Consider the following 24,731-nt stretch of genomic DNA (forward strand, 5'->3'; position numbering starts at 1 on the left):
TTTACTAAAATACATGTTAATGGTGCTGTGGTGGGTCATTATTTCAGATATACAGCGTATAAATTAATTTATAATGTAATTATAATTGAAATAGTTGTTTCTTTGTAGTTTCAGGTCATTTTTCTTGAATTACTATTTTTGGTATTAGATATAGTCTCTTGTTTTGTTTTTGTCTGTTTGTAGATTAGGAATTCTTATTTGTAGATTGACTCATGCCTATCTTCAGTATTCATCACTTAAATGCTAATCTTATTTTTCCTTATTGTTTTGTCTTTTAAAAAATTTCCCCCTTCCCTCCTTCTGAGCAAACTCAAGACATGACAACAACCAAATCTTCTTGTTAATATTCCTTGTATGTGTTCTAAAATTTTAAATTGTCACCTCTTTGTTACTCAATTCTGTGTGTCCCCATACTCTTCAATATAGGTACATTCCTGGGACCTCCCCAGTGGTGCAGGGGATTGAGCACAGTGCTGTGAAGGTGTCAGCAGCCTCTGCAGCGTGGGTTTGATTCCCGGCTGGCCAGGGAGCTACCCACTTGGTGCGGCAGACCTCTCCTGTCTCGCCCACTGCTCCCCTCAGCAGTGTGTTTCAGTCAGTCTGCCTGTTCTGCACCCTGCTCTATCTCTGGTGAATTCTCTCACCCTCCTGTACCCCAGCTCTTGTGTAAATAAATAAATAAATAAATCTTTAAAAAAATAATAACATAGGTACATTCCAGCTCTTCCCCTTTCTTCTACCCTTCCACACTACCTCCCACATAGACACAGAACCGTCAGCTTCTCCAGAAGCTCTAAAAGCCTGACTATGCTCTTCTGACATGTTGTTGTGGTAGGAGATGGTTCTCTACATATGAACTTCACTTCACCAAAACTATAAGTGTCTGGATAAAAATATTCAATTCAAGCCCACAGAGGCTGAGGGAAAAGGTGTTAGTGGCAGAGCTGGAGCCAGTATCTGCCTTTGGACTTCCACTCTTTGGCTTTTCCTAGGGCGCTATAATCCCAATTTGATCTAATCAAGAACAGAACATAAGAAATACCCTTTTGACATTTATGTTACTATTTAGCAATATTTTGGTCATCCTTAATTCCATTTTAGTATAAAAATTGGATGGTACAGTTATATAAGGAACAGTCATTAAAACTAGGCAGAAAAGTAGCAGTAAGTGATCTGCCTGAAAAATAGAGAGGAGAAAGAAGAAAAGCTTTATAGCTTATTTCCTTGATGATACAGATTTCATTTCTAGTGTGCTTCTATTATTTTACAGATGGGAAAAGTTACATCCACAGAAATTAAAATGATTTATGCAAGTTCAATTTAGCGAAAGTTATATCCCAGATTTCCTGACTATACATTCTTTAATGTTTCTGATATGCTACATTGACTTCCCGTAGTTTGGAAAGACTGTAATTTCATCACGGACATTAACTCCTGGAGCTAATACCACAGAATTGTAGGGAAACTCTGAATCAAGAAACTCTTAGAAAACTTTCAAATGAAAGTTTACTTCCAAATGAATTTGTAATTGTAATGTAGGATTTCTGGAACAATCTGTCAGCACTACTACTGTATCAGTTAGCTTCCCTGTGTGAGAATCCATCCCAAAGCTTAGTTGTTTAAAACAACAATCTATTATTATTACTAAAGTAACTTTGATTTATAACATTATAAAGGTTTCAGGTGTACCGCATTGGAAAACAGCATCTGTATATACTACATCATGTTTGCTGTGACAAGTCTACCTTCTGTCCTTAGCCATAAAATTGACCCCTTTTTATCCAATTTACCCACATTCCTGCCCCCTTTCCTCTGGTAACCACTATTTTTATAGCAACTGGTAGCAATATTTATGCTACTTCTCCCACCGAACTTTCTGTCAGATCTTTGAGGTCCATTGTAATTACATCCTTGTTTGTAAGTGGATTAAACTTCTTAAATGATGTGATGTTTCTTCTAAATTGTAAACACTAACATTAAAAAGGAAAGAAAATGTCTTTAACTACTTTGACCTTTAGTTCACTTTAAAAATCATGGTGTTTAATCATTTTGTAATTTATACACACCTTTTCAAAAATGGCTTTAAATAAAATGTTTAATAAATGTTTTCAAAAAGGGAATAATAATAGTGTTTCTTGAATCCAAAGAGCATTCTTGATGACTTTTGTACCACTGCCCTGCACTAATTGTGAAAAACTTAAACGCTGTGCTTCCCCTGGTGGCGCAGGCAGTTGAGCGCCACGCTGTGAAGCTGTCCACAGCCTCTGCAGCGCCAGTTCGATCCTGGCCGGCTGGTGAGGGTCCCACATGGCGCAGCAGACCTCTCCTGTCGCGCCTGCTGCTCCCCTCAGCAGTGTAGTTCATCAGTCTGCCTGTTCTGTTCCCCGCTCTGTCTCTGGTGAATCCTCTCACTTTCCCATGAATCTGGCTGTACCCCAGTTCTTGTATAAATAAATAAATAAATCCTTAAAAAAATGAAAGAAAAACTTAAATGCTGTCATTTAAAAAAAAATGTTGTTGGGCCTCCCCGGTGGCGCAGCGGTTGAGCGCTGGGTTGCGAAGCTGCCCGCGGCCTCTGCGGCGCCGGTTCGATCCCCGGCTGCTCCCCGGCCACCAGAGGAGGGTCCCACATGGCGCGCAGACCTCTCCTGCCGCCCGCTGCTCCCCTCAGCAGTGTACTTCGGTCCTTCTGCCTGGTCTGCTCCCCGCTCTGGCTCTGGTGAATTCTCTCACCCTCCCGTGCTTCTGACTGTACCCAGTGCATGTATAAACAAAACAAACAAACAAACCAGCAAACAAATAAATAAAGCATGCCTCTATAAAAAAAAAAAAAAAAAAAAATGTTGTTAATAGTTAGGGTTTTATGAGTATCTTCATGGGATTTAACTGTGTCATTTTTAGGCCTGCTGGCCGCATTGTCACATCTGAGCTGTTATTGTTGGATTTGCTTTTTGTTTGTGATAGAAATTTTCAGGTGTAAAGTCCCACATACCCATCAGTACAACCTTTGTACCCATAATTGTCAAGAAAATATGTTTATCCTCACCACATGATGTTAGATTTCTAAAGTGAGTTCACCGCACCTTCATTGTTGATGTGTTCTTCCCTTGGTGTGCAGCTTTTTGCTCCTGTTAATGGTGAATCTTCTGTCCCTTTTGTCTGCAGTGTCTCAGTTTGAAACTGAATTCTACATCAGTGGACTTGCACCGCTCTGTGATCAACTCGTGGTACTCTCCTACGTAAAGGAAATTTCAGAAAAAACGGTAATTTTTTTCACCCGGAATACAAAGGGACATATGGGCTCATTTTTAGCATTGAACCCAGATCAGGTTGCCCATGAAAGGATTCTGCTGCAGTCTGAGCAGAACTTCCTGACCTATAAAATAAGGTCGGCAGAGATTACCCTGTAGATCTAACATATTTACCTTTCAGAAGCTCTGCTCATTGCCTGCCTTTGTTCCTTTCACTGAGCAAAGGGGAGTCTTTTTTTTTTCCTTTTTTTGCTATCTCTCTTGGTATTTTAGTCAAAAGGAATGAAGGATTCCTCTTGCTGAAAGGCGAAGAAACTAAGCTGACACTGTGCATTAGCAGAAATGACAGCAGTGAAGTTGATCTGCTGCAACAACAGGGGTCCCTGTGGTCAGAGGGAATTACAGAAAGGGCAGTTCATTATTTCCTGTGGTCCAGACATATTTGTTTACTTCCCAATGGCCCAGTGATTCTGAGAAGCTTGATTATTGCTTTGGAATAGATTGTTGCTAGGTCTCAGTTACCATCAGCAAAGATGGTATTAAATGGGTGACTAATGTGAGGCTGCAGAGAATCTAAATTTTCTTACATGTGACTTTGGAATGAAGCCTGTATGTATGGTCCAGTGGAGGGACATGCACACACAGTCTCCCTTGAAGCCTAGGTCAGCCCGATTCCCAGCTTGTCTTTATTGTCAGAGTCCCAGGTCCTGCCAGGAAGCAGATAGGGGTGGTTTCAAGGCATAAACAGGGGCATTTATTGTAAAGGATTTTCTTGTGGATGCTGTATATAAAAGAAATTGCAATTGATTGTCTAGCTCTTTCCAGTAAGCAGGCTCTCCTTGTCTATAGCCTCTGCTTTTTTTTTTTTTCTTTTCAAATGGCAAGGAATAAAGTGGGGAGAAAAACCCTAGAAGCCCCAGTTTTGAAGTGGTAGCTGCTCCAGAGCATTTCTCTGAGTGAGCACTTGCATTAGGAAGCCATCACTATAGTAACCTGAAGCTCTGGGTACCCATGTTGCTAGGCAATAGGATGCTGAGGACTTAAGTGAACACTCAACCTACTAAAATCAATAGGGCTGGCTTCTAGCCCTGTTGCAGGACATCAGTTTGTTATTATTTTATTTTATTATTTTTTTTTTTTTAAAATAAAAGTGGTGGCTCCTGAGGGAGTAAATACAGTGCCTTTTGATGAGAAATATGGGGTGGATTGAGACTATGATTGAAAGACATAAGGAAAGAAGCAGTAAAAATGAAAAAGTGAAAACCTAATAAACAATTGACCAGGAGAAAGAAGGAAAGAAAGAAAGGAAACATTTGTTAATAAAAGAGAGAGTATTGGAAAGGAGTCACAAGCAAGAAAGGCCAGCCCCATAGAGCAAATTAGAAAATAGAATGTCTTCAGAGGTAGAAGTAAGGATCTTGGAGACAGCTTAAAAATGTATGTCTCAGTGAATTTAGCTAATCATTTTCTATAACACCAAGGTACCTTGCATCCTTACACATGAAATAAAATGATAAAATTAAGATGAAAGAACTAAGAAGCAGGCTTGGTGTTAGCCACATTTATTTTTTTATATATCAAAAACACAGTTTAAATGCAGCATTAAACAAAATTTTTTTTCGTATCACTTTTAATATTATTTCCCAGAATATTTTTTCTGCTATACCTTTTACATGCGTGCATGTTTCCAGCACAGTTGCTGTCATAGTTATGCAGTATTCTTATCATTCTGATGTATGGATGTTAATTGCATTCTCTCTCTCCATAAGGCTGCGTAGTCTCCCATCACTGTCATTTGTGGTGGTGTGTACTGTTCATCTGGGCGATGTGCCTTCATTTATTAAGCTGTTCCCTTCATGTATTGTTTTTCTGTCATTCATTACTAAAGCACACATGTGTTAAGAATTATAGTAAGCATTGGGGATATGAGAACAAGACCAAATTCCTGCTTTTAGAAATTCACAGATAAGCAGGGTTGCTTGGCCAGTGAACAAAGGTTTGAAAGCACTGAGGTGAATCACACTGTAGATGGTTTCCATACACATGTAAAAGAGCTGTTTACATAGTTGAGCAAGATGGTTTTCTGTTCATATTTGATCCAGTCTTTTTTATACTTTGTTATTCTAATTTTGATATTTTTGTCATCATGACAGCAGTTTTTTTTAATTATTCAAATCTCAGTTTTTCCCATCATTTTTGTATTTCAGAATTGAAATATCCACATTTCTTCACAGAACTGATAAATTTTGTTGTGTACTCATTGGGGTTTTTATCGCTATTAGTTCATCTTTTGTAGTTGCTATTTAATTTTTGACATGCTTCAAATGTGTTAGTTGCAAAGTTAATGTAATTGCTCCTGAAGTAACCTAACAATATTGATCAAAGAAGCCTTCAAGGCTTACTGTTTGATTTCATAAACTTGGAGAGTTGAAGATAGTTCTGGACTTTTTCCATTTTGTTCCTTTTATCTGTGTCCTCTGTGCCAGTGTTACATTGCTGCAAGTCTTATTGCTTTGAAAAATATTCAAGTGTGTTTTATGCTGTGTGCTGAATACTGAAAAGGCATGAACCGTAAATAAAATAAATCTGATTTCAAATCCAAGGTTTGCCATAAGTCCTGTTTTTTTCCCCAACCCTGGCCTCATCATTTACTTATATAACTTTGACCACAGTTTCTTATCTGTAAAATTAGGAACAACATTACTTACTAAGGGTTAATTTAAGAATGCAATGAGATTAATATCTGTACAATCACCTACTGAGTTAGAAGAACTGTTCAGAGATGCTCAATAAATCTTCTTTCCCTTGATACAGAGTCACTATAGTCACAAAACTATAGTAACTAACCACATATAGCTATTTCAGTTTAAATTAATTCAGATAAAATTAAATTAAAACTGAATTTTTCAGTCACACAGTCACAAATCAGGTGTTCAATAGTGACCTATAACTCATGTCTGTCACATTGGGCAGATACAGAATATTTCCATAATCGCAGCAAGTTCTGTTTTAGATAGAATTTTTTTTTTTTTAATATTTGGCTTTTCAGCACTACCAGCAAGTTTACCAGTAGTGACAGTGGTTTGGATAGTGGAGCAGGTAGTCTTATTATTTTACTCTTCCTCACTTTTGTGAGGAAAAGGTATAGCAAAGTTGAATAAGTATGTGGAGTTGAATGGGCTATAGCAGTGGACTGCTGAAAGGACATGGCCATACCTGTCCTGTTTGGCTCATGCAAAATGTCAAAGTGAAATGGTGTCAGGAGACTGCCTGAGACAGTGGTTGGGATGTCTTGCATCTGCTGAAGTTATAAAATCAAGGCAATGAACTATTGATAAGTAGAATTAATTTGTATGATTTACAGAAATGTAATTAAAATGATCCTTTTCCCTCTTTTTCCCCACCAGGAAAGAGAATATTGTGCCAGACCTAGACTGGATATTATCCAACCACTTCCTGAGACTTGTGAAGAGATCTCTTCTGATGCTCTTACAGTCAGAGGCTTTCAGGAAAATGAATGTAGAGATTATCACTTAGGTAAGAGAGATCAAGGATCTGACTCATGCTATTTCTTATACTTATATTTTTTCCCCTTCCACTTTATTAGCACAACTGGGAATTTAAATTGAGGTGCTGAAAGGATTTTAGTGAAAATCTGGACGGACCTCTTATGTTGAAAATGAGGGCATTAAAGCTCAGAAATATTACAGAACTTGCTTACGGGAGGGTAGAGATGGGGCCAGGACTAAAGTGAGTTGGTTCTGATATTTGTTTTTATATTTTGTCTGTTGTCCTGTTTAACGAGACACTTAACTCACATTTACATCAAGCAGTGTGGGGCTATGGTTGCCATATAAATCCCAAATTTATGTCCCTGTGAGATGCATTTTGGGATGGAAGAGAAATTGTCTTTTGGTTGTGACTGAATGCTCAGTCCCTGGAAGAGTCCCTGGAATAAAGAGTCGCTGAATATCCATTGAGTGACTCAATGAAATGCTTACTTGTCACCCAGCAGTAAAAGGAGAACTAGTGTTATCACTTATTCGTACCAGGGGCAACTGCATCAGAGTATCACTTGTCCTTGTAAATGCACTGATGAACATAAGGCACCTAAGCTAAGCTTTTTAAAAATTCTGTCCTGCTTAAAAAACAACTGCCATTTTTTGAGAGTATTTCCACTTCTCATATTGGCCAGAGGAAATGAAGAAATGTTCTATACGTATTTGAGCTTTTTGATAAGAAGCCCTTAATCAGTTGAAAAATGTGAGAGTACCTTCTGGACTTGGCAGAAAGCAAATGTGATTCACAACTGAAAGTGTCCAATCTAGATATTTTGCTCAGAGCAAACTCTGCTGCACACTTAGAAACCCTTCAGAACAGGTTTTATAATTGAATTCCGCAGGAAACCCTCACGATTGGCACTGTGCACAACATGCTGAAATGATAGATTATGTCCCCAGGGCCTGGGGCATCTGTCATTTATGCTTTAGATGGCCTTGACCTTGAGGAGGAAACATTTATTGTTGACTATGGGGTGTAATTGTTCAGTAAAAATAGAACAGTGCGATACATAGCTATAAATAAAGTTTATATACAGTAGATGAATTCTAATATGCAATAGACATGGAGAATTTTATATACTGTCTTTTAGCTGGGGTTAGAATGTTAATGCATTTAACAATGAATTTCAAACTTTTTTTTTAAGTTTTTTGGTATTCCCTCCCTTTCTTGTTGCCTTTGTCTTTCATTCTATTTTTTCCAAATAATTCTACACTTAAATAATTTTAAAAGCACTGAAATATATTCAGTTGCTCTCTACCCTCCTACCTACCTTCAAGTTCAGCCAAACACACTTGCTTCAAAAGTAGGCGAGTTTTCTGTTTACTCTTAAGTTGAGTAGCCTACCCAAGTTCCCCAAATCGATTGCCAGGGCTTCCACCATTGAGTCACTAGAATTCTTCTGTCTTCTCTCACCTGTAGAGTACTCTGAAGGGGAATCACTCTTTTACATCGTGAGTCCAAGAGATGTCGTCGTAGCCAAGGAACGAGACCAAGATGACCACATAGACTGGCTCCTTGAAAAGAAGAAATACGAAGTAATTTTGAGTTTACTTTCTTGAAACTATTCACATGTCTAACATAAAGTGATAAAAGTTTTTTATAATAAACCTTTCATGGAGGGGACTCAGATATCCTAAGCTAAAAATATTTAGGAGAATGATAAGGTTACAATAATCTTGTCAGATATTAGAGGGAAAATAATTACAAGATTTGCCTTTACTTTAAAATGTGAGAGAAGTTGGTGGTAGAGAAAGGGAAGATGGGTTAGGTTGCTTTGAGCTTATTGGCATGTTTATTTTGTAGTTTTTCAAGGAAAATAAAGTGGAGTTAGTATTTCAGAATTGACTGTTTGGATATTTTAGTGAAATCATTCATTTGTGCCTATTTCATAATTCAAGGTTAAACTATAAAATTAGTACACAGGATGGTTAGAGCTACCATTCAGATAGAAGGACATTGTCTGCATCAATAGATCTAGTAGAGACTAATGATAGTGTCCTATCATGACTTTTTTTTTTCTTTTAAAAAAAAAGGAAGACATTTTGAAATTACTAGAGGCAAACACATTATTGTGGTGATTTAGTTAGAGCAGCTCTTTGGATGGCCTAAAATACTAATCAACTAAAAATAAACAGAAAAAACAGCCCACTTAATTTTTTCCTGTAAGTTTGTAGCCATCTGAAAGGATTGGGGAGGGAGGTGTTTTTAATTTATAAACTATTTTTAGTCCAGGTATTGATACAAAGTTCGTATCCCAATTATTATGTTGCTTTAGAACCAGGAGTTTCTTAAAGAACTGTTATGTTTACATTTGTGTTTTACTAATAAATATGAACTTCAAAATAAAAGTTAAGTCACAGGTTTTTAAAATTTAATGGTAGAGCTAACTAAATATATGCATGTAGTTTACTTTAAATATTTCATAAAGAAAAAGTACCCGTTTGCTAATATGTATCATTTAGAATGACAGATGATTTTTGATCATTTGAACTTTGAAGATTTAGCTGTATTTTGTTTTTTGTGTGAAAAGTGATTCCAAGATCCTAATGTAGAAATGAATTCAAATGGAAATAAGAGAAGACTTCATTTTGGTTGACTGCTTTGTTTGCGTTTGAATTCAGTGAGGTCCATTCAACTATAACATTAAAAATTCCAGAGCTTAAAGCAAAAGTCATGGGAAAATGGGGCTCTGTTTTGTATAGTCCAGAACTTTAAAACATAATTAATACAGTCTTCATAACCTCAGTAACTTTTTCTTCTACCTTCTTCCAATTTTCCTTCCTGTTTCTCTACTCCTTTTATCATGCTTATGTAAATATAGGAAGCTTTGATGGCAGCTGAAATTAGCCAAAAGAACATTAAAAGACATAAAATTCTGGTAAGTGTATAATTTTATCACATGAAACATAACTTTGCCTTGCAATGAGTTATAATGAGGCTGGAAGAAATTTGAAAAGAACAGATTCTTTCTACCTCTCTTGAGAATTTATTTCAAACCTTTCTAATGTGTCTTTTTAAAATTTTTTAAAAGATTTATTTATTTATGCATACAAGAACTGGAATGTAAGCCAGAGGTGCAGGGGATGAGAGGATCCCCAGAGACAGAGTGGAGAGCAGAACAGGCAGATTAACTGAAATACACTGCAAAGGGGAGCAGTGGGTGAGGCAGGAGAGGTCTGCTGGCCATGTGTTGCTTCCTGACCCTGGCCAGCAGTGGGTCAAGCTAGTGCTTCTGTGGCTGGTGATAGCTTGATGGCGCTGTCTTTAACTCCTGCGCCACCAGGGAGGCCCCAAACCTTTCTAACTTGTGAAGGCAAAATATTTCATTTTGTTGAATGAGTTTCTACTTGTAAACAAGAGACTTGAACACCTGCTGGGGGCAGTTTAAAGTAATTTGTAAACTGGATTCTTGAAATACACGTTAAATACAGCTTTCCATTTCAGTGCGAGGAAGTTTCTTTAAATCATAGTTGAAAATCGCATTATCACAAAATTTATCCAAGAATAGTTTCATAAAACTACATTGTTTTGGTATCTCCATAACAGACTCAATTGATTTTGTTAGGGTGATTAATCGAGGATATCAAATACATCTTTATTATATTTTGGACTCTGGAAAAATGTAGTGACTAAAATCCATTGTTAATTATGACAGTGAATATGTAGATAGAAAGCAGAAAATAAATGTTACCCTCTGAGTTTGAAAGGTTCGTAGAGATCATCTAGCCCAGCACTCTATAGATGAAAATGGGAAACGTCTAGTAATTTTTGGCTATTTGTGTTTCTGCACAAATTCCTTCGACCACCTTTCCCTACTTCTCTGCAAAATTCCACATAATCCCTAAAGGTTATTCAAGTAAAGTAATTCAAGAACTAAAAGGAGTGATAACCAGAGAATTTTTTTTTCATGCAAAATTTAGAAATGGAACAAATGTCCTTACAGCAGTAGAATACTATGTCTGACAGTGCAGAGAAGTGAAGCCACTTCATCCACTTCGATATGTAGGCAGTGGAGGATTTATACCTAGCATGGTAGTAAGTGCCTGATCCCATAGGGCCATGTATATTCAGGAGTTTGATTCTATCTTGGGAGTTCTAGAGGGCAGTTTAAAATTCCTATGCTACATCAGATTTGTTGGTTAAAAATAAAAAGTTACGGGCCTCCCTGGTGGCACAGCGGTTGAGCGCTGGGCTGCAAAGCTGCCTGCAGCCTCCGCAGCTCTGGTTCTATCCCCGGCCACTGGTGAGGGTCTCACATGGTGCGCAGACCTCTCCTGCCGCACCCGCTGCTCCCCTCAGCAGTGTACTGCATCGGTCTGCCTGTTCTGTTCCCCGCTCTGGCTCTGGTGAATTCTCTCACCCTCCTGTGCTTCTGACTGTACCCAGTGCTTGTATAAATAAATAGATAAATAGATAGATAGATAGATAGATAGATAGATAGATAGATAGATAGATAGATAGATAGATAAATCTTTAAAAACAAAACAAAAAAAAATTAAAAGAAAAAGTTACCCTGATGGAGAAAGGGGACCCAAGGGAGGCAGCTAATCGGGAAATCATTTAGGATACTTCTTGGTGTCAAGATGGGAAGTAACGGCACCTGCAAAGTTAGAAGAATGGAGAGGTGAAAACAGGTGGACGATAAGGTCTCTGTATGTCTCTGGCCAGTGGTAACTGCAAGTTCATTCAGAATCAAAATTACTGATTAACATGCACACGCTGAAGCCAGCCAGCTCTTTATTTTAATTCTCACTTTCTTCATTTGTAAATTCATATTTTTCTGAATTACATGTTTCTGAGCTCATTTTCACTTCAACTTTAATATTTCCCTATAATATGATGGTATGTCATTTCATTTTTCTTATACTACTTCAGAATCCAAGTGGAAGAGACAGGTAGCTTACACTTTATAGATGAAAACCCAAGCGACGATTTTATATCCAGTGACAGCATGAGATTATTGAATCATATTTCCAATATTGGAGATTTATTTTGTAGAAATTCTCATAAGGAGGCAGGTAAAGTGCCTTTAAAATAGCAACATTATTCACTTTTTTAAAAAATTGTGAATTCTGAAGTTTATGAATCTATAGACAGAAGTACATTTAAATGTAAAACATAAAACAAACTAAGATGTCAAACAATTTCCAGCTAATGGAACCCTAACTTTACTCAGAAGTTGAGACTCAGCTTTTCACTTGTTCCAATTAATTATCAATTTCTTCATTTAATTTTCTCCAGGATATTGGCTTGGCATATATAAACCACCTGGTGGATAAAGGAGACTATGACATGGCAGCACGGTAATTATGACATTATTGCAATTATTTGCTAATATAAATATAGTTGAACAATCTTAATAAAAGTAAACCATTTTCGACAATGGACAGACAAATACATCTTTCTAACAGTGGTAATTTTTTAATATTACTGGTTTTAACCCAGACTGGATTAATCTGTGTTATGTATCCATCTCCTATCTCATTTTGACCAAATGGAGAAATGTTTCACTTATTGACAAAGGTCTTAGGAAACATGAGAAGTGTGAGATTTTACCCTATTTATAAGCTAATGACAAGTCAACCACCAGTATCATGGGTGCTAAGTCCCTAGCAGTAGTAGGTGCAAACCTAGCACAGGATGGGACACAGAGGGCCATGTGACCTTCCCAGGCAGTGGGTTGCATTATAGGGGAGGGCCCTCAGAGCTCAGGGTATCGAATTCTTTTATATTGGCCAGTAAGCCTGCCCGCCTTCGGCTCCTAAGGGAGACATTGTTTTTGTTAGATTGAACAGTCAGCAACCTGCTTAGCTCTCAAGGGAAACTCAGTGACCTGTGATTTCCAGGGCTGTTCACTAGACAAGTGTTCTTGAGAAGATAGTCCAGAGTAAGGATAGTGCCTCTGCTCACAGTGCTGGCAGAATGGCCTCCCAACAAGAGTATCGTAATTAAAGGAAAGTGATCAATCTCCTGGTCCGCGGGATATATCGAGACCAAAAACATGATTCTTTTGTAGTGGTTGTGTTGGTGTGTATGTGTGCCTCAGTGTGTGCAGCGCCTTTCTGCAAGCCAACATAGCAGCCTGGGAAGATGGTCTTCAGGCCCGCTTTGCAGCCCCTGAGATTTGGGGAATGTATTCCTTAGATGTGTAAATTAAGTAAGGTCTCATTCCTACATAAATACTTTTTATACCTCGGTCAAAGTCTGATTGTCTGAAGTGTAATTTTGTAGTCCACTACTTAAACCCATTTAAGAGCACTTTTATGTGATATTTCTTCAAGGCAGTTTTGGTACCAAAACTGGTAGTGCTTGGCTGAATAAATGAGAAACTCAACACAGGGAAATCATTGAGAAACCCCAAATCATAGTCATCTGAAAAGGACTCATCTGTGTTTATTTATTGTATTTTTGTATTAATTGTCATGATGTCTGTCAATCTTGTATATACAATCAAATAAGTAACAGCAATAATACCTTTATGTTCATTGGTACTTGAGCTAAAAATTTGTCAAAACTCTCGGATGAGAGGTTAATCTTAACCTCTAGGGAAAATGATCACTAGTTCTGTTCTGTTTACATTTTTTTATTTATACTTTCTTTCTCCTTGGGATGTTTTTACTGTCAGCAAGTGCCAGAAAATTCTTGGGAAAAATGCAGCACTCTGGGAATATGAAGTTTATAAATTTAAAGAAATTGGACAACTTAAGGTAAACAGAACTTTCTTTTTAACTCTTAATTTTTGTATATAGTATAGTAATGTGAGGGGAAAAAAAAGTAGCAGTCAGTTCTTTATTAGGAAGGATGCATTCTGCCATCTGGAAAGAAAAATCAGACTTTTAGAAATTAGTTTTCAAAGCAGCCTGGTTTATATTTTATGTGATAAAATAAATACATGTGTATATTACATATCTCATGTATTCAGTTCATCTCCTTCTAGTTCTCTCTGTGTTCAGATGAAGTTTGCATGTTCTTTTTATAGAACGTGAAAGACAGGTGTAGTCTCATCCAATAGATTATTAAACTTAAGGCTTTTCAAGTTTACTGCAATTTTAATACATTTTTCAAATAGTATTTAACTTGCTAGAACCTAAGTGAAAATGTTTGACCTTGTAATTATAACAAATAATTTTGATTATTCATTTTTCAGTCTTTTAACTTGTACATGATATCCAAATCAATCAATGAAGTCTTCCTGTGTTTAAAACATTTTCAAAAAAGTTTTAGTGCCTTCATGAGTTAGGAATGTACTTTTAAAAATGCTCAATTATTCAGAAATTGCAGCTCTATGACTCTTCCTCTACATGCCCCATCAATGTTACTCGTCCCGGGAGCCCCCCTTCACTGAGATGATCCTGGGAGTTCTTGTCCAGTCCTTTGGCCGGGTTTACCCTGATGGCTCCATACCCAGACTTTTCTTTTGAATTCCTTATCTCTGTAGAATAGGTGATATCCATTTTTCCTCATATTTGCTGCTAATAATCACTGCTCAATTTAATGCAAATCATTTCCTCCCCAAATTGGTCTTTTCTCCTTTCAGAATCGATCTGTGTTTATGACATCATGGCCTACCCATTCCTCCTTGCTTAGTAGTTTAAAACAGTTGTCTTGATGAAAACATGTGACTTACCTCCTTTTCCTTTGTAATCTCCAATACTCTCTAGTTTCTTCTCCCATCAATGACCCTGCCGCTCAAACTCTGAGCTACTCGGGCCTCTCTGAGTGTAGAGTGTGCTTCCTTTGCTCCTGCTGGTCCCCCTGACTGGTATCCTTCCCCTTCTTTCTGTGCCTGATAAACCCTGGGCATCTGTGATCTCCGCTTCACTAAGCAAGATTAGCCACAGCCTCTAGTTAAATCCTTCTCTTCTGCCATGGATGACTGTTTTAACATCTGCATGTCTTCCATCTGGGGCTGTGTGCTTCTTGGGACTGTGACTCTAGCTCAGTGTCCCCAGGAAAAAGTGGCCATTGGTGCGTGATGCACTGCAGAGTCACCTAATAGTGATTGGAAATTCAGCATTTGGCACTGAAATAGCTAAAGAACACAAGATATATTTTTCCCTGATTTCAAAGGATGATTGTGAGTTCCTAAACATTTGAACAAAAGAAAGATAATAGATAGCCTAACTCTCTGATTACTTAAGAAAATGTCTTGATCATCTCTGTGGCAACTCCCATTTAGATTTTGCTCAACTCATTTGGAAGAAGAGAGAGATAATGGGTAACCTGGGAAACTTTTTATTCATTCATTATTGTATATACACCTCATATATTTTAAAATATTTAACTATTTTGAAAATATTGTATAATATTGTACTATGTTGTAAGAAAGTAGTTTTTTGGTATCTTTCAATAATAATTTTCTAAATTACTTTGTTGCCTGAAATTTTAAAAGTAAAAAGTTATGTTTGTGTTTTTTGCATAATTGAATTATATTTTTGTTTTGCCACTTTTTAAAGAATTGTTTTTCTTTTCCTTCTCTAGGCTATTAGTCCTTATTTGCCGAGAGGGGATCCCGTTCTGAAACCACTCATCTATGAAATGATCTTACATGAATTTTTGGAAAGTGATTATGAGGTATCAGACTCTGACATGGTCACATTTACCCATTCTCCATGGAAAATGTTAAGAAATCTAAAAAAAAATAATATAAGGGAGCAGTTGGTTTAAGGGAAACAGATTTTCAATTTGTGTGTAATAGATGAAACTGACAAGGTTAAACTGCTGACAGGTAATGTTTATATATATGGTGACAATCTTTATGTACATTCTGAAGAATTCTTCACAATTCTTTAAAATTACCTCCTTAATAGAACTAAGGAAAAAAATGACAAAGTGCCCAGTTGGGAAATTTCATAAACAGCAGCTGCTGTGGATGCTTATACTGCACCTAAAAGAATAACTTTTTAAAGGGTGAGACTGAGAACTAAATTTGCCAAAGGAGGATTAAAGAGAAGAGCTCAGGAATGGTGACGGGATTGGAAAAGGATCTGTTTGTTTATTGATTAAGGAGACAGGCAATACTTAAATTGCTTATCTACTATATGGTCTGCTCTTTTACATGCATATTGCAACTCTGTACACCCAACAACACCATAAATGTTAATATCCAATTTTGTAGATGTGGAAACTAAAGATTGATGAGTTAAATAACTTGCCCACAACCAAATAGTTAATAACGAAGCAAGGATTTCAGTTTAACTTTTGTGTTTACATGCACTCAAAATGGATTATAATTTTTAAAATCTGTTTATTTGACATGTACCTACTCAGAAAGTATCTGTGTAGTGCCTACTGTATTCCAGAAGTGTGCCAGGCACTGGGCATATACATCAGCTCTTTGTCCGAGTAACAGAGTCACAGCCAAGTATGTAACACCTTAGTTCTCACACGGGCTGTTTTACGCCCCTCCTCCCACAGGGACATTTATGAGTTTTGGTTGTCAATTTTGGTTGGTTGGTCCTACTCACATTTAGTGTGTGGAGACCAGCAGAATGCTGTGAAGCATCCTAAAATGCACAGGACATCCTCCTACAGCATTAGCATTGTGACAAATGTCAACCGTGCTGAGGTCAGGAAGCCTTAAAATGAGTTATATCGTTACAGAACATGTTGGGTGCTCTGATAAAAAAATCAACAAGGTGTGGTGACTGAGTCAGGCTACTTTCCCATCTGTCCGGAGAAACAGATGAGATTTCTGGTGGGCAGGTAATAGACAGAATTGTGACTGGTGATAGAAAGATCCATAAACCAGGAGACGGAGCTGTCAGACCTTGGGCTGCACATCTCAGCTTTGGCCCATCCTTATTAATCTTTTATAAAAGTGACCCTGACTTCATCATCTTATAATATTCAGGAGCCTAAGCCATTTCTGGTGACTCACAGCATGCTGTAAGTTGTCATTGCCTCCTTATATACTAGTGTTTAATTTTATAATAAGAAAAACTTAAAACTTTCCTTTTTCTCACAGCAATGTGAGATGGCTTGCAAGAAGTTAATACAGGGCCTCCCCGGTAGCACAGCGGTTGAGCACTGGGCTGCGAAGCTGCCCGCAGCCTCTGCAGCGCCGGTTCAATCCCCAGCAACCGGCTAGGGTCCCTCATGGCACACAGACCTCTCCTGATGCGCCCACTGCTCCCCTCAGCAGTGTCCTCTGTCTGCCTGTTCCGCTTCCCACTCTGACTCTGGTGAATTCTCTCACCCTCCCGCGTTTCTGACTGTACCCAGTGCTTGTATAAATAAATAAATAAATCTTTAAAAAAAAAAAGAAGTTAATACAGAGAAAGAGAAAAAGGCAGTCAGATTAGCAGGTGAATGAGAGAATGAACTCTTGTGTTTTGAGTGCCTGCTAAGTACTAAACACCTTGTTAAAATACTTGTTTAACCAATAATTCTATTTAAGGAGGACTATTATGGCAAATACTAAGTTTTAACTCAGATGATTTCAGGTCTTAAGATCTAAAGGGACCTTTAAGACAGTGATCCCTTTCCCTGATAACCTGAGTGGTCACTTGCTCTCCACCAGGTATTGCTGGGTCCAAGCATCCTCATGTTTGTGTGACTACCTTTACTTTTATAAGGCTATATTCTTATATGAAGGGATTAAGTGCTATAGCATCAATTAAAATTGAACAAAATATTTTTTAATTAATCGCTCATGTGTATGAAGGAGGCAACTTCCCTTGTCTTTTTTATCAGCATGCTATATAATATTGTAATCTAGTCTTCTCTGTGAGCATGGATCTATTCCTTTCTAGTTCAACGCTAAAGATTTTATGATAATCATTTCTGTCATTTATGCTAGATACCAACTGGCATGCAATATGGTTCCTATCCAGTTCAATTCAACATGCCTTTATTTGGAACCAATCATCTTCTAGAGCTAGGCTGAATGCCTAGCTGGATCCAAGTGAAATAAAAATCTCATTCTTAGTCTTTAATGGGTTTGTAGACTGACTGGGAAAACTATATTAATGAGGTTTTGGCAACTAGAAAATTAGTAAATCAGACAAAGCAAATGTCCTGTAAGAGATCAGAGAGGCCATAATTAGCCAGATTTTTGGACAAGCTTTTTTTTCAGTGAATAAAGACTTTGAATGAGCTTTCTTTTTTTTTTTTTTTTTTTTTTTATAGAGGCATGCTTTATTTATTTGTTTTGCTGGTTTGTTTGTTTGTTTTGTTTATACATGCACTGGGTACAGTCAGAAGCGCGGGAGGGTGAGAGAATTCACCAGAGCCAGAGTGGGGAGCAGAGCAGGCAGAAGGACCGAAGTACACTGCTGAGGGGAGCATCGGGCGGCAGGAGAGGTCTGCGCACCATGTGGGACCCTCGCCGGCGGCCGGGGAGCAGCCGGGGATCGAACCGGCGTCGCAGAGGCCGCGGGCAGCTTCGCAACCCAGCGCTCAACCGCTGCGCCACCGGGGAGGCCCTGAATGAGCTTTCTGTCTAGTATGTTCTGAGTTCATTTGGTGGCTATCATAAATATTATGCCTTTATATATGTATCCAAAAGAAAGAGAAATATGAATGTTCTCAAAATGATGGGAAAGAGTATAAATGATATTTAGAAATACTAAGGCTTATCATACTTGTCCTTTTTTTAAAGTAATGTAATTTGGGCATAAAAAGAATTTTTTTGTGACTTTTCTATACTTCAACTCTTACATTTTCAAGAAACTGTTTTAAATCCAATATCATCAAAGTTATCCTATTGGTTTAAATCTAGAAGACTTTAAATGAAATAAACATGACTTTAACTTAGAAGTTGTAGATGTTTTTCTATAAGTGTTTTAGGTTGTCTCCTTGGTCAGTATTATTAAGGTTATAAATAATTTATTTGTATTTTCATAAGTTGTGCTAAATAATTCATTTTTTAGTTTCCATTATTCTCAGTGTCATGTTTAATTTTGAATTAAATTGTTGCATAACTGATCATATGACATTGTTCTGTAGCAACACTTTTGATCACTTATTTGTTCTGCTAAAATCACTGAAGTTCAGATTAAAAATAAACAGCTTTCTTCTCTTGACTGTTGACATCTTGAAATTTTTCTTTCCTTTCTAAAAAGATGTGAAATAACAGTCTTTTCTTGGAGGTAATGATGCTTCATGACTTAACTGTATGAGATTTCTCCTGAAATGTATTTATCTTTGCCTGTTAATTTACAGCCTTGGAGAATTGTTTTAAATAGTTAAGCTTTGTTACATAATATTAATGACCAATGTAGAAACTATTTTATTTCATTTCATGAATACCTTTTAAGCTTTTATTTGCTATAAGGAACACTGAGGTGGTCTCTAACTTTGCTCAATTGGTCATAAAGCTCCCTGATAACAGTGTATTCTAATTAATACTACTGGCCACAGGGTTGATTCATCAGTTTTTCTTAGCATATTTATTCAAGGGTGCATAAAACCAATTAAGCCAGCAAAGCCTAATGAATGAAATGTAATAATTTTTTATTTCTCTTATGTTGGAATGAGTCATTATCCTTTTATCATAATGATATGACAGGTCATTTGTCTTATTTTGTGTTAGAGGTTGGCAGTACTGCAAGACGGTTGTATGAAATGGGGAGAACAGAAATGAAGCAAGCGGTTTTCTTTCCCTGAACAACGTTATTTTTGGTCTCAGTGCTACTAACAACTGCCAGCAGTGGGGTAGAAATCTTTTCAGATTTTCTTAGCATATACATTTCAGAATCCTAGGAAAACAAATTTGATCCAAACTCTCATTTAGTTGAGAGCAATTTAATGACTCAGTTGTTTTGTAAAACATATCTTTACCTTGTGAATTACCTTCCCAACTTTCTAAAGTCAGGTTGTGAACATGCTCATTTGTAAGAAGTTTGAATAGAAGTATCACCCGTAATTCTGGTCTCTGGTCATCCTTCCTGGGGTTTAGTAGAAAGTGAGTAGGACTTCAGTGGGGGCTACATTCCTGATTCTTTTGTGATTTTCTTCTTACCAAATCCTGGTACTTTACAGAAGCAATTTCTCCAAAATCTCCAATTGATATTTCTTAATATCATTTAAAGCATTAGTTATCAATATTAATGATAGGATTTCTTTTAGTGATAGAAACATTGTTATTTCCAACTGCTGTCTTCTGAATACATCTTTTTTTTTTCCTAAATGTAAGGATCAGTAATTAAACAGCTCCACCCAAATTTGACTTATAAAACCTGAGGGCTAAAGCTGGAAAATCAGGAGAGTAGAGGCTGCCAAGGATTCTTGCCAAGGATCAGAGGTAGCAAAGAAACAGGATCCAATCAGAGGAACAGGGGTACCTATGAGAATCATAAACTTGAGGTCCAGAGATAGCCAGGTAAGAGCTAGAGGGTCAACTTGAACCAAATCCCCAAACAAAACTAGGTTTAGAGGCAGGAATAAAAGGAGGACAAAGATGGCAACTTGTTGAAAGTGAGATGCCAGCAGTTGTGCTGACTGTATGGTGCCAGCTGCATGGCTGATCACAAAGCAGCCCAGACCTAAAGTGCATACAAGGTGGTGGGGAAAGAGCTGACTTGAACATTAGCTAAGATGTTAAAGACATCACACAAATGTTATAGTAAGTCCAGAATAAAGAAAAAAGCACATGGAACCTAAACACTGTCTAGATAGTGGTACACTATGGAACGACCAGCAGCCTTTCTTATGCATTTCATAAAATAAGAACAGAAGTGTATGGCACTGCCTACTTCCCGAAATGTTAAATGGAGATCAGTACACAGTAATTCTCCACCTCCCCTCACTACTGCCAAAACCATAGTCTGAAAATTGATAAAATGTTGATGGGGACAGTTTTAATCTTACAATTATTTTAAAATCGGTTTATATGAATACTTTTAAGTATTGTTTAAGCTCTCCAGATTTTACCCAACCTAAAGAATGTTCTTTTTTTTTCTCCCTTGGTTAGGGCTTTGCCACACTCATTCGCGAATGGCCTGGAGATCTGTACAACAATTCAGTAATAGTTCAAGCAGTTCGTGATCACCTAAAGAAAGATAGCCAGAATAGGACCTTACTAAAAACCTTGGCAGAATTGTAAGTATACTTTAACGCTCTTTTCCCCAAATTAATCTACATGAAAAAGTGTTCATATTTTAGCTTCAGCAAATTCTGAGTGGGGAGGATGCAGAGGGAAGCAGCCTTTTTTTTTTTTAAATAAAGATTTATTTATTTGTTTATTTATTTATTTATTTATGCAAGCACTGGGTACAGTCAGAAGTGCCGGAGGGTGAGAGAATTCACCAGAGCCAGAATGAGGAACAGGCATACTGAAGAAGCACACTGCTGAGGGGAGCAGTGGGCGTGGCAGGAGCGATCTGCACGCCATGTGGGACCCTCGCCTGTGGGTGGGGATCGAACTGGCGCTGCAGAGACTGCAAGCAGCCTCACAGCCCAGCGCTCAACCGCTTATACCATTTTCCTATATTCACTAATATTAAATGCTTTCAGAAATATCCAGTGAACAACTAGAAAGTAAGGAAAAGTGTATGTGATTGTACATTGGTATGTGTTTCCCAGAGGAGAGGAATCCTAGTCATCAGAATTTGACAGAGGCAATGGTGAAGAGCAGTGAGGGTGCTGCCAGGTCTTAGAACCTCTCCGACTATTCAGTTTCCCAGTGAGTGAGGCCCTGAATTCTCTCTTATACTTGGCTCTGCATGTCTAAGTTAATCTCTCAAGCCTTAGACTCCTTATCAATCAGATAACATTTCCTTATGGGATGATTTTAAATTTTTAAATGAGATGTCTTAGCCAAGCTCTAAGCACAGTGCCGATGCTGTGAGCTGTCAGGGCTCAAAAAATGGAAGCTTGTTTAAATATTTTTCATTTTTATTAGACACTTTCAGTGACCCAGGTTTCCTGCTCTGTGCCTGAAATACAGAAACAGATAGCCTCAGTGCCTCCCCACTACCCCCAGCTTTGTCTAGTGAAACAAGACCTCAGATAACCTCAGGAAGACTGTTCCTGACCCAGCCCTTCAGCCTCAGCCCCTCGGGATTCCCACCCCATTTTTTGTGCCCAAGACCAAGAAACGTATATCAAAATGACTTAGAATTCGGGACAGTTTTAGACTTTCCACAGAGGAAGTCATGTTTGTGGCATTCTAAATTGGAATGCTAATCATCTCCGTCTAGAAACATTTTCCTAGATGTTCCTTGGGTTTTGTAATACTGAACAGTTTGCTAATAATACTAACAATTCTATAGTACTAATGGATTAACTGTATAATTCTGTTGGCTTTCAGAAACAGACTTAAGGAATTAATGTGATACAGCCCCTTTATAAATAAGTTTTTATTTCTCAGTTGAACTCTAAGAATTTTTAAATTTTTTTATTACTGAAGAGTTTCTTTCTGTATCAAAGTTTCTTTGACTAGTATATGGATTTCTATAAAACATACTTATATGAATTTCTATAAAACAAGCTTTGAGGCTAAGCTCCCAATAAAGAATATTTTTATTTCTCGAGTATTGTAAGTTTTGATGAGATAAGAAGCAAGATTCTGAGGAAGAAATATTTATCAGTCACATAAAGTTGAATTTCAAGCAGTGTTTTTCAAATTTTTCAAATTTGTCTTTCTAAAGAAGGTTTTCAACTTTTAAATACTGTCAAACATGATTTGTGTGTGTTTGTTTAATCAGAAGTGTTGATAAGTGTTGATAAACATTAATGTAATGATTTTTGTATTACCAGATACACCTATGACAAAAACTATGGCAATGCTCTGGAAATATATTTAACATTAAGACATAAGGATGTTTTCCAGTTGATCCACAAACATAATCTTTTCAGTTCTATCAAGGATAAAATTGTTTTATTAATGGATTTTGACTCAGAGGTAATGTATTTCTTACTTAAATAATTATAAATCATTTTACTGTTGCAATTTTTTAATAATTAGACATATATACAAATGCTGGGGTAGTTAACAAATTATATATTTTGACTGATGCTGATCATGTTCAAAACACTCTAACCCTCACTCGATATTATTTTAATAGTTGGCATTCAGGAGCCCTTCCCTTGATGTAGTTACACTGTAGAAACAAACATAATTTGATGTACAACTTTAAAAGTGATGTGAGTATGCATTTAAAGTAATTTTTTAGTAAAACACTTCTTAAAGACAAAGAAACTTGTTATATGGTTTGGCTCATTCAACCCTCTTTAATTGTATGTCCCAGAATTAACATTTTAAGTAAACTTCTATTTCAGATCAGTTTTATTCTTTCGCATTCACAGACTTAGCATGTGGAGTTTCCATTGTTCTTATAATGCTCAGGTCCAGATATGTGAGTGGGTTATTTCACTATAGGACAAATTAGAGAAGTGAATTACTTGATTAATAAGGGCATCCAACTTCCACAGCCTACAGTGACTCTTGTAAGGTGATAGAAACTTGTATGGGGGTGTATTTTTAAAAGGAAGTGAATAACAAATATTGGTGATAGAAATAAAGAGATTCATAAAGCACAATGATTTTTATTTGGCTAGTTGAAATGTTAGATAAATCAAAGAGTAGAACCCTTAAGACTCCAAAAGGGTTGCATTTTTCAGTTAGTTTTTGCTGTTGCTAGGGCTATTGTGTGCAGTGTTAGTCTTTCCCTATATCCATTCTGCCCTCATGCCTATCCCATCCTCCTATATGTCTCAAGAGCCTTGTTTTATATAGGAAGCTATGGAAAAAAGATGAATAAGTTGAAGCTAATTCTTATTTAAGAGTATAAACCAAAATTAAGGAAATAATAGAACTTTTTAATTAAAAAGTAATGTAAGGATTATGTCTTCCAAGACCTCCTATAATCCTGAGGAAAAATTTTTTTTTGAGGAGACAGCTAGGCAGTATAGTAGCAGTCCAATGCCTGACCCAGCTGTTCTGTATGAGGCTCATTCTGGTGAGAGGTAGTGTCTTCCCACTACCCCTTGCTACAAACACTGTCTAACTTGTGTTTCATGAATATGAAGGTGTCTAAAACAAATTCTAAAAATCCACAGACTTTATAGCATTATGAAACTTCATGTATCTTATAATTTTTTTTTGGACTCTTATCTTTCTCTCCACATTACACCTGCTCCTTGATCTGTGAAATTTATAGAGATTCAGGTGGTCAAAAGAAAAGCTCATTTTTGTACAATGTTTGCTTTCTGCTCTCAGGTGTACTCTCCATAAAATTCACACCATTAATTCACCTGTGAACCATCATGTAGTTCCTTGTGCTCTTCCCTCCCCGTGTTGATCCCTCTGCCTCCCCCTCCCTTACAGAATGTCTCTGATTTATAGTTGCCTGTTAATTTTGTTTTTCATTTATTATTTTTTCCTGATCCCTTATTTGGCATACATTGTACAAAAATGAACAATGATGTAAAATATATATTAATTAGTTAATTAATTAAAAAAGAACTCAACTACCAGTAAAAATAGTTTCAAAAGTTCTTGCTTATTTAAATGTTCTAAGAATATTATGCAGTCTATAAGTGTATGTCAAGAAAATGATTTTTAAAACAAATTTATAACAAGCAAGAGATTAAAAATAGTATGGTAAATATATCAAAATATAAAATATTCATTATGACTTTTTAATGGAAAGTTTTAATCTTAAGAAGACTAAAGTTTTGTGCATGCATAAAATTATCTGGGAGGAGCTAATAAGAAAATATTGAAAGTGTTTAACTCTGGGAATATAAAGCAGGGGTGGCAGGAGATACTTTATATTTTTATACACTCATTATATGATGTTTTATAATGTCATGTCTTTAAGAAACAAAAGAAATACTTGAAAAATAAAAAAGAAAGAAAAGCTCATTTAGGGGCCTCCCTGGTGGCCTAGGTGTTAAGTCTCCGCACTATCATCACTGCACCCTGAAATCCCTGGCTAGGGATCTAACCCACATCTCGCACAGCAGACTTCT

The 24,731-nt window shown here is 36.9% G+C and overlaps 1 protein-coding gene across 1 annotated transcript in view; it reads left to right on the top strand.

Annotated features, from left to right (window-relative positions):
- VPS41 (VPS41 subunit of HOPS complex) overlaps positions 1-24,731 on the top strand; it is a 183,990-nt gene that overhangs the window by 123,338 nt on the left and 35,921 nt on the right. Inside the window, exons 11-19 of the mRNA XM_037507289.2 lie at positions 3,166-3,263; positions 6,659-6,788; positions 8,232-8,347; positions 9,634-9,690; positions 12,054-12,115; positions 13,438-13,519; positions 15,294-15,386; positions 20,728-20,855; positions 22,515-22,659. Of these exons, the coding sequence (XP_037363186.1) occupies positions 3,166-3,263; positions 6,659-6,788; positions 8,232-8,347; positions 9,634-9,690; positions 12,054-12,115; positions 13,438-13,519; positions 15,294-15,386; positions 20,728-20,855; positions 22,515-22,659 (911 nt within the window). The remainder of the gene's footprint in view (positions 1-3,165; positions 3,264-6,658; positions 6,789-8,231; positions 8,348-9,633; positions 9,691-12,053; positions 12,116-13,437; positions 13,520-15,293; positions 15,387-20,727; positions 20,856-22,514; positions 22,660-24,731) is intronic.

Source organism: Talpa occidentalis, unplaced genomic scaffold (genome assembly GCF_014898055.3).
Source record: "Talpa occidentalis isolate TD23 unplaced genomic scaffold, MPIMG_talOcc4v2.1, whole genome shotgun sequence".
NCBI lineage: Eukaryota > Metazoa > Chordata > Mammalia > Eulipotyphla > Talpidae > Talpa > Talpa occidentalis.